At 31.5% G+C, this 11349-nt stretch overlaps 1 protein-coding gene across 1 annotated transcript; it reads left to right on the top strand.

Annotated features, from left to right (window-relative positions):
- The first annotated feature begins 5574 nt into the window (after window positions 1–5574).
- LOC121781116 (probable indole-3-pyruvate monooxygenase YUCCA4) lies at window positions 5575–7833 on the top strand. Its single transcript, XM_042178816.1, has 4 exons — window positions 5575–6280; window positions 6351–6599; window positions 6800–6922; window positions 7495–7833. The coding sequence occupies exons 1-4, from the start codon at window positions 5657–5659 to the stop codon at window positions 7732–7734; spliced, it is 1236 nt and encodes a 411-aa protein (XP_042034750.1). The 5' UTR covers window positions 5575–5656; the 3' UTR covers window positions 7735–7833.
- The last annotated feature ends 3516 nt before the right edge of the window (window positions 7834–11349 follow it).

The raw sequence follows: 11349 nt of genomic DNA, 5'->3' as shown, positions 1-11349 counted from the left end.
TATAGGACGGGCTATAGGGCACCCACTGCAGGTGAATGAGTAGGAAGATAAAATGCTGACGTGGCGAGTTATAGGGCGCCCCATTGTGTATGCTCTAATACATAGAGAGAGAGAATGAGAGATATAATATTTGCGAGAACATAAGGATTAGGTAATTTATATTTATTGATTTCCGTAAAAGTAATTGCCTTCTAATATGGGGATGTTGTAAGCGTATGCAAAGAATATACTCTTTCTGTTCCTTTCAAGATGACCACCTTTCCTCTTTTGTTTGTCCCAATCAAGATGGTTACTTCTAATTTTGGAAACAACTTTCTCTCTCTTTATTAAAATATTCAACTACCTTTTTCCTCTTTACTTTATTCAATCTAACAATACTTCCTAAAATTCCGTGTCAATCAAGAATGTGGTCATCTTGAATGAGACGGAGGGAGTACTCGTTTATACAAAAAAAAAAAATATGCTCCATTCCTTGTGAATGATAGAGGATCATGATCCCTGGAAATCTTATTCATTTCTTATGTGAATTATTTCATTCCTTGTGTGTATTTTATAATCTAGAAAAAAGTCGCATTGCGAAGTACTAGCATTTATAATCATTTTTAATTATAGAAATAGGGATAAAAAGAAATACTCCTATTTTAGATGAACAATACTTGATGTGGAGCATTGAATTTTGAGTTCAGTAGGCAGCAAGTAGTATGGGTGTAAATTTCCTAAACACAGAGGCAGGCACTACATATGAATTTAGTCATGAAAAATAATAATTGGCACGTGAGTGGCAGGGTGACGAGGATGTGAGGTCACGTGACATCAAAATTAGAAGTTGGTGTGCGCCAGCACCCAAACTGACGCACTGACGACGCCTAATTGACTAATGTTCGTCCGTACAATCTTTTCCTTTTTTTTTACGCAATGGTAAAATCTTTTTCTTTTTCATATGCTATCAAAAATCATTCCAATATTTTAGTTTTACCTTTTTACCAAACTATTTTTACATAATGATTTCATGATTATCGATAGCTAATTAACTAATCTTTGGCTCATCATTCTTCTCCAATTATATTTGTGCCTCTTTTCCCCCTTTTAACTTTTTGGTGGTTATATAGTCTAAACTTTCTAGTACATAATCTGCGCTTTTTTATGTCGATTTCAGTACATTTGAATAAGAATAATGCTATGCGGCCACATTATGGTCAGCTATAAATTAATTAAATAACAAAAAAATTAATTTTTTTTCAAATTTTTGGTTTAATACTACTTGATTTTACTTTTATATCATCTTCATTATATGTTGCTCAACATGTTAGTGTTGCTCGTTCGTAGTTTTTGCTCAACTTATTACTACTGTCATTTCTTGATTGTTGCTCAACGTATACACTAATTCGTGATATTAATGTGTTTTACGTAATGGAATTCAAAGATAAGTATCAACTCACAAGTCCATTCACACACATATAAGTTTATATCGACAATTCTAATTTTTTTTATACATGTAAATGAACTAAATTAACTCTTTATGGCAGGCAACATTATGGCCATTTAGCATCACTCTTTGAATAAATACTTTGTTTTAAGATTTTGATTTTAATATTTACATGATCAGTTAATGCTCATATCACGCTGAAGAAAATAAAAATAATGTACTACACCACTACTTATTGGAAATAAATAATCATACTGAATTCGAATTAATTTTAGTGATTTAGTATTAAATATTCTATTATTAACAATAACGATAATATTAATATGTTTGAAGTTGATATATAGAACAGTATATAAGGGTAAAACAGTAAAATAGAATAATAATACTCCCCACCATTTACATATGTTAAATGGAATGTCATATCTATTTTAATAAATTGGTTGATGCATTGTGAATGAATAAATTAGTATTCCATGATTAAAAAATATTTATTTGTTTATGAAAAAATATAAATCAATTTCGTACATATATATGTACTATTTTTATTGGACGAACATGTATATTTCTAGGAAAGGAAGTGATGGATCATGTAATGAAAATAATAAATAAATTGATATATTAAGACCAAATAATATGTTGTGAGATTATGTCTATAAATGGAGATAAATTATTTTTGTAGACTATATATTTTAATGGAGAATTTATTTTTTTCTAGGTTAAAGTGCACTGAAATTGAATTGATACACAAAATCACATCCAAAAGCAACCAGTCGATAGATACTCAATGAATGAAGGTCTTAAATTTTGCTGTTTCCCAGTCAGTGAAAACAATCCAAACCAATCAAATCGCATTATAAATTTGGCTACAAGATTTTCAAAAGAGCGAAATCATTTAATTAATGACTTTCGCATAAAAAGAAGGGTAAATATTAAATCGTGATATGATAGAGGTATACCAAATTTTCTACAAGAAGTGAAAATTGTAAAATGGGGCTCAAATATTTTTCTATAATTCCTATTTTATATTTTTACATCACATACCTATACATCTTAGCTCTAACCCATAGGCACACGCCCAATATACATATATATTCTCTGCATTTATAGGTCAACCAAATAGTCTACTAATTCTAGCATCATATCTATGGCCCGTTCCTTAGCCGTCACTCATCTCATTCCGGAGTGACAAAACGCTTAAGGGACGGCGTTGCAGCCTTCCGTCTCTATCCCGTCACGGAAAAACTCCCGTCTCAGAGGGTCAGCTCGCGAGACTTCTCGCCACGAGCGTTGGCGACGTGGCGAGCTCCGGTTCGTCCGTGACGCCCACTCGCCGGCCCGCGAGTGGGCGTCGTTTTTATCAGGAAAAATGTTTTTTTTTTTATTTTTTTTAAATTTAGGAAAATTTTAAAAATTAAAAAAAAATCCCAAAAAATATACTAGCCATTCATAGGCATTTTTTGCAATTTTTTATTATTTTTTTTATTTTTTAAGCCTCCAATCACTTCTATAAATATCAAATCATTCCCACAAATTAATTCACTATAAAAAATATGTTTTTTTTTATTTAAATTATATATTTTTATTTTTTTAGGATTTTATTAATGAGGTTTTTAAATTTTTTAGAACTTTAAGTTGTAATTTTATTTTATTTTTAATGAAGTGTGCTTTTTTTAATTGAATTTGGTTGGAAATAAAAATAAAAAATGAAATTGAATGAATAGTAATTTAAGGGACAGAGGGTTGCAGGTTCCGTCCCTTAGTTAAGGGATGGAGTAAAAAAGTACAGTGGGACCCGCGAATAGTAATTTAAGGGACGGTTTAGTGATAACGTTGTGGATGACCTAAGTATGTACATTTATTTGTATTGATTTGGTTGTTGACAATATAATTATAATCTTTTAAAGATATCAACATTGTTATTATTGTCAAACTTCTGTTTGTGCTTGGATCTGTGAACCGGAATTTGGCATCTTAAAAATTGATTTAATTAATTAGTAGGGTTCTTGCATGGTATATGTGGGAATGCTTTTATCAATTTTGTGCAAGAATTTGGAGAGTTGAATCAACTTTATGGAGCATATGACTGTTCCCGCGGTTAAGTTTGAGCTCATTACATGTTAGCAAGTACTCCATCTGTCCATTATTAGAAGTCTTTTTTTCCATTTTAATCTGTCCACTACTAGAAGTTTCGATTTATCTTTTTACTATAAATGGTAGGTAGACTCATTTTCCACTAACTCATTATACGCACATTCTATTATAAAATGAATATATAAAAATAGTCTTACATTCTACTATCTTTTCCCATCCAATTTTCTTTATATTTCTTAAAACTCATGTTATACTCAAATAAGACTCCTAATAGTAGACGAAGAGAGTATATTTTAAAGGCATAAGATAAAATAAAATGGCTACATTTTTCGATTTAAAGGAGCAGCCCAAAATAATTGTGCATCAAATATCAGCAAGAGGATCCAACTATTGTGCATCAAACATTTTCCAAATATTCATTTTTCCGAATCGAGTGCATAAAATATCAAAAAGTCTTGTCTACAGTATTCTATCTCTTACTTTACGCTTTCTTTAGAAAAAAAATTCTAGCGAACTGAACACAACTATACGTATTCTTGAAATGGTATATGTTAGTCGCACGACCTTACGAATGAGCGTCTCTATTGTGTATCAAAAGCCATCACCTTTAATTTGTAAAATTACAATAGTAGTAGCTAGAGCTAGACAAATGAATGATTTTGCTTAGACCATATGAGTATTGTTCCATGTTTTCGAATTGTCGGAGATAGGTCTGAAGACTGACGTGGATATTAGTTGGATCCTCTTGCTGATATTTGATGCACAATATAACATGCACATATATACTACCACTTATACTCATAGTATATAATAAATAAGAGGAATTAATTTGTGTGTATGTCCAATATGCCCCATTTCTAGGTGGAATTAAAATATTCTTAAAATTCAACATTATTAAAAAGAAGAAATACTTGTAACATACTCAGATAGAGTATAAAAAACAACAACATTGGCTTCGTTGGATATTCTGACGTTACACATCAGCTATCAATACCATACTGAGACTCGAGTTTTCGATTTCAGTCTAGTTTTTTTCTTCTTACTGTTCAATTGAACTAAAGCACCACAAAATATTATTTCTGGAAGAAACAAAATGGATATATAGAACTATAGAAAAGAAAATCGAATGTAGAACACGAGTTGAACATTCAGAAAACTGTATAGAGTATCCAAAAATAGCATAATTGCATATTTTCAAAAAATTTCTGCCCTTATCCCATTACAAATATTTCATTTATAATTTATGATCACCACTTGCGCATGACAAGTAACTTATATTATAATATATTTATATTGAACTCATGATGAAACCTTTTAAGGAAACATATAGTAATATAAGTCTACCGACTTCAACTATTTTATGAATCTCATCTCAATTACATGCACATAATAATCTCATTAAGTTTATTTGCATGTAGAAAAAAAATTAATACAGATTTTTAAAAATATAAAATGATTGCATAATAATCATATTAATTTTATTTGCATGTAAAAAAATTCATGCAGGTTTTCAAAAATATACTAACTTTTATAATAAAAATATAATAGTAGTAATAGTTTAGTAGAATGTATACTCCAATAATTTAAAATAGGAAGAACTAAATAAAATCATTTTTTAACTAAATAAAATCAAATTGTTAGGTGATAGTAAAATGAATCAATATTTGTGAACCAGGTAATTATAAGAAAATCATTTCTGCAAATAAGTACTACTCCCCTCCATCCGCCATTAGTAGTCTCATTTCTTGGCTGCATGGGTTTTAAGAAATATTAAGAAAAGTGAGTGGAAAAAAGTTAGTGGAATAAGAGTCCCACTTGTATATATTAGTTTTACATAAAATGGGAATGGAATGAGTTAGCTCAAAGTGAGATAATTTATGGTAAAAGTGAATCGGGACTCTTATTTGCGGACGGATTAAAATGAAAAAATAGGACTCCCATTTGCGGACTGAGGTAGTATATTACTCCAGTGAGAGTCATGAAATTTAAATTCATGCGCCTATAAATTGCAGATAGCCGTAGAGAGAGAAAGCACACAGTAACACTACCCAGTCCAGTGGAAAAAGGCTGCAAAGCCTGAGTAGAAAAAGCCTTGAGCAACTGAAATCCAAACTCCTTTTCTCCATAAAACTCTCCTAAATGCCTTCTTCCAAACAGCAAGTGAATTGCGTTTTCCATCCCGGCCCCATCATCGTCGGCGCCGGCCCCTCCGGCCTCGCCGCCGCCGCCTGCCTCCACTCCACTGGCGTCCCCGCCCTCCTCCTCGAGCGCGCCGACTGCCTCGCCTCCCTCTGGCAGCGCCGCACCTACGATCGCCTCAAGCTCCACCTCCCCCGCCAATTCTGCCAGCTCCCCCTTCTCAATTTCCCTAATTTTTTCCCCAAATATCCCACCAAACACCAATTCCTCTCCTACATGGAGCACTACGCCCGCCATTTCTCGATCCGCCCCCGATTCAACCAGGCCGTGCTCGAGGCCCGCTACGCCGCCTTCACCGGGCTATGGCGGGTCCAGACGCAGGACGTGCTCTACGTGTCGCGGTGGTTAATTGTTGCGACGGGGGAGAACGCCGAGCCCGTGATTCCGGAGATTCACGGGCTGCGGAGGTTTCAAGGCCCGGTTCTCCACACCAGCGCGTATCGCTCGGGCTCTCACTTTTCAAAACAGAAGGTGCTCGTAATCGGCTGTGGAAACTCCGGCATGGAAGTTAGCTTGGACCTTTGCCGCCACCGCGCCTCTCCCTCCATCGTTGTCAGGAATTCTGTGAGTCATTTTAAGTTTAATTTATTTATTTTATGATTATTTATTGACTTTTTTTTATAATCAAAATTAGGTTCATATTTTGCCGAGGGAAATGTGGGGAGTTTCGACGTTTACGATGGCAATGGTGTTGCTGAAATGGCTGCCATTGAAGCTGGTTGACAAATTTCTCCTTGTCGTTGCTAATTTGACGTTCGGAAACACCGCTAGATTAGGCCTCCGCCGCCCCAAAACCGGCCCCATTGAGCTCAAAAATGCCACCGGAAAATCGCCAGTGCTCGACGTCGGCGCCGTCTCTCTTATCAAATCCGGCAAAATTCAGGTATATATACATACATGGGGAAAATGCCGGGAACGCGGACAATTGAGAAAAATGTCAATTTATTAGTATTATAATATAATCAGGCAGTACTATTTTTTAAAAGTCGCGGAATTGATAAAAATTTGATTATATTATATGGTTTTTTCGGCAACGATTCCGTATAATGCACACATTCTAATCTTTCTTTCTCTGTAATATAGGTAGTGGAAGGAGTGAAGGAGATAACAAAAAGCGGTGCAAAATTCTGTGACGGCCAAGAACGGGAATTCGACTCTATAATTCTCGCAACGGGGTATAAGAGCAATGTGCCAACTTGGCTAAAGGTAAGTAATGATCTATTTGTCTCGTTTTAAGTGATTGATTTAGCTGTTTTACTATAAGTCATCAATTTTCTTATTACATCAAAAAAAATTTAATCTAAACTTTAGAGAGTAATAGCATTAATTATAGAATTTATTTTATAAATTATTAAATAAATAAGGTTTATTCGGAATCACACATCGCTTTCGGCCTTACACATGCAGTGGGCTACAAAACGTTTTCTTACACTGTAACAGAAAAGGGCAAATCTGATAGCATTTGTTTGGATCATCCTTCCTACCAATGCTTGCAAAATATTTTTTTTGTTCTCATTTTATGATGTGTTACTGTCATTAATTATTTATTCACCTATATTCAATTTTGTAAGACTGGGGAATTTTTGCGTATAGGTCTCAACTACTGCTGTTTTCAAGAACCAGTCTCAGAAAAATTAAATGTCATTATTATTTCTAGTAGTACTTGGTTTCATTTTATATATTTATATGCCCAAGAATTAGGTACAAGTGAATTAAGAGAATTGATGTTGAAATTGCAATTGATATTAATTTAATTCTTTTTGTGGGAAATAATGTAGGGTGAGGATTTCTTCACAAATGAAGGAATGCCGAAGACACCTTTCCCTTATAGTTGGAAAGGAGAGAACGGATTGTATGCGGTCGGGTTCACGAGAAGGGGGCTTCTCGGAACATCATCGGATGCCGTCAAAATTGCTAAAGACATCGCCGATCAATGGAGGAAAATTAACAAGAGATATTCAGCCAAAGAAATTAAATTAGGTAGTGAAATATTTGGGAAAATTACGGAAAATATCTAGAGTGGAGGTGTTTTTTAAGCTAGTTATTTTTTTAATGTTTTTTTGTTGTAAATGAATCAGTTTTGTTTTGGGGAAATTGTAAGAATGGCAATCGTTAGGTCGAATATTTTTATTTTGAAAAAAAAACTAATGTATGATACAAAAATGCAATGAAAAATATAAAAAATTATGCTAAGTGGGAAGATTGTGTAAGGTTAATATATACGTATATTTGTAGAAAATGTTCGTGGTGATTATTATTAGCCTTTGCCAAAGTGGGTAGAGGTTATCTAAATTGAACGCAATTTTACAGAGTGCTACTTTAGGAATTCATGAAATCTTTTTACTCATTAGTTTTTTCAGTTATCAAGTACTATTACACGCAAAAAAGTGAATCTAAGAAAATTGCTTTTTCCAAGTTAATGATTGCAACACGATTACATCACCATCCCCAAAAACTTTTTCAACTTTACCATCTCGTTTAATTTCCTTTCTGTAAAAATATCACTCTCCCTTCCATTTGTGTGCACCACAGATTTTAATGACAAAAATGAGTAAAAAAAAATGATACTAAATGGCCATATTATGGCAGCCATACAAGGCTAAATTAGTAAATTTAAGTGTTAGTTATTAAATAAAATATTAGTTACAGTTAGTGGATAAACGAAAATTACATATATATCCTTGATCATATTTTGTCGAAAATTGATATGTTTCAAATTTTGAATTAAAGAATACGCATTTAATAGCCTCAAGTTGGAATTTAAATCAAAGGAGACCATAATTAATGAGTTTTATATTAAATGCTCAATACACTAATATGATTACACAGTACATTAGATAGTCTTTTAAGAAGGCATATTATAGTAGTAGTAATACTTAATAGTGAAATTTAATCCATGAAAATGTGATCTATATTATCTCATGTGAATGGCATTACACGCCCTAAGTATATAATTATAAAGCTTAATTATGGTACAATCAGTTTGACAAAAAAAATTATGGACTAATAAAAAATATGAATAATGAAAATGTAAACAAAAGATAGAATATAAGAAACAATATTCTTAACTAAGGAATAACTAATGGATGATAAGCTCACAACTCACAAGTACAATATGAAAAAATAAAACTCTTAGTTTAGAATTGAGTAGTCTTAGAATAAAATATACTACTAGTATTCTTAATTGCAATTAGTATTTTTTTTGTCGCTGTAGCATAATACTCCAAATATATGATATGTGAAATAATATTTTTTTACTGTAAATTCGCCTATAAAAGGAATTGATATTAAATTCATAAGGATTAAAAATTGGATGTGAAATCAATCTCGAAAGATTGTATTGATGAATTTGTATCGATTTAGAATTCAACAATCCAGTCGAATATTAGATTCAATTTTTGGACAATAAAATTTCAATAATTAATCTATTTATATTGAGATATTAAACTTGAACCACATTTAAATTATAATTAAACTTAAATCTCATTATAAATTTTTACTAATTAAATAGTTGGATAAGAATAATTCAATTGTTAATCTATCTATTTTGTAATGATAGAACTCAATCACACCCAAAATGTTATCTAACCCACAACTAATATTAATATAATGTTTTGACTGATTAAATAGTTTGGTGAAAATAATTTAATAATTGATCTATTTATTTTCTTAAAATAAAATTAACAACGTTCAAATTCCTATTTAATTGATTTTAGGCTTGTATAAACTTTAATTTGAACATTAATTTAATTAAATTTAGATTTAGTCGAACAAATAAGTTGACCATTAGAATTAATTGAATAATTAAAGATACTTTAATCTACCATTCAGTTAAATTAGTCAATTAAATAATATGTTTAGTTGAACAGTTTAATTATATTTAGATTTAATTTAATAATTATGTTTAGATTAGATTTAACTTAACGATAAACATTTGATTCATATGGACATTTTGTTAAATTAAACATTTAATTTATATGGACATTTGGTTTCATAGTAGATTCAATTTATCTTATATCCAGTTGTATTCTATCATCTCTTGCAAGATTTTTGTACTGTACATGTTAGTGATGGAGTGATGGTACGACAAATGCCATTTTAGTAACATTTTTCTTTCTTAATATTATAAGATTAAATTATAGATTAAAAAATCTATTTATAAATTTAAAATATATAATGAATCTTAGTTATAATTTTTAAAAAGAAAAATTTATACGATAAGTGTATTAGTAAACTGAATTAAAGAAAGTCAATCTAATGGAAATGATAATAGAACAAATCAATCTACTACATTTTGTATTCTATTTTTTAAATGTAATTGAACAATTAAGGTGAATTTTAGATACAAATGAACAATTGAATATCGATTAGTGAATAACTTTTCAAATTTAAAAAAGAATGAATTATCCAATTTAATCTAAAATTCACATATAATATATAAACACTATTGAATTATTCTATTTTGAAATAAATTCAATTAAATTGAGTAGTAGTATTAATAAAAAATTATGGGGTGTATCAAATTAATTCATTTACCTTTTATATTTTATTTTCAACTGTGGTTGGACAATTAAGGTAAATTTTATATTCAAATGAATAATTCAAGTGAATCTAAACATTATATATTCAATTATTCAATTGAATTCTCTAATTACATCTTATAATTAAGTGAATCTAAATTTTATTGAATTGCTCAGTTGATTCTATGTTCTATGTTCAGTTAACTCTAAGTTCGATTGAATTGTTTAGTTACATTTTATAATAAGTGAATCTAAGTACTGGTGAATTTCTCATTGATTCTATGTTCAATTAACTATTTAATTGAATTATGTACTTACATCTTATAATCAAGTGATTCGAAGCACTATTAAATTGTTCAATTGATACTTGATAGTACTATATTCAATCAACTCAAGTGTAGTTGGATTATTTAGTTAAATCTTATAATCGAGTGAATCTTATAATTGATACTTGATAGTACTATATTCAATCAACTCAAGTGTAATTGGATTATTTAGCTAAATTCCACGAATGTACGTTATGAGAGCTCTTATCCGCCATTTGTACCCGCAAAAAAAAATTCCAATGAAGGGAAAGACGCGAGCGCCTCTCGCGTGTATAAACAAAGACGCATCACCGTCTCGCGTCTTTTAAGAAACACTCATGAGTCTCATGCGTGTTTGCCTTCTCCACATACACACATAATCACCAAAAGATGCATACTAACCTGAGTAAAAGATAAATTCAGCAGCTATTGATAAAGATAAATTACCCAATTGCGAAGATGAGGGCTTCAAAGTTCAATCCATTCCAAGAGGCAACAACGATATGTCTTCCTCTCTTTCATTGTAACTTCTATCGGTTACCAATCGAAATCGAGTCGACGAGAGAGGGCTCATTAGAACCGAATTTGAATAGTGGATAAGATGTTTGATGAATTGTTTTTTAGAAAATTTGTGTGATTGTTGATGTAGAGAGAAGTGAACAGACTTCGGACAAATTGCAAACGGCTCATGCGTGTGGTATGAAAATGGAGAAGGCAAACACGCATGAGACTCATGCGTGTTTCTTAAAAGACGCGAGACGACGATGCGTCTTTGTTTATACACGCGAGAGAGATGCGTGTTTCATTT

The sequence above is a fragment of the Salvia splendens genome, chromosome 20 (genome assembly GCF_004379255.2).
Source record: "Salvia splendens isolate huo1 chromosome 20, SspV2, whole genome shotgun sequence".
Taxonomy (NCBI): domain Eukaryota; kingdom Viridiplantae; phylum Streptophyta; class Magnoliopsida; order Lamiales; family Lamiaceae; genus Salvia; species Salvia splendens.
Note: the sequence above shows the minus strand (reverse complement) of the source record. Positions and strands in the feature narration are given on the sequence as shown.

Bases quoted from the DNA above. Each gene is read 5' to 3' on its own strand.
- LOC121781116 (XM_042178816.1), top strand. From the start codon at position 5,657: ATGCCTTCTTCCAAACAGCAAGTGAATTGCGTTTTCCATCCCGGCCCC. The intron at 6,281-6,350 runs GTGAGTCATTTT...AATCAAAATTAG, and splicing joins CCATCGTTGTCAGGAATTCT to GTTCATATTTTGCCGAGGGA. The intron at 6,923-7,494 runs GTAAGTAATGAT...GAAATAATGTAG, and splicing joins ATGTGCCAACTTGGCTAAAG to GGTGAGGATTTCTTCACAAA.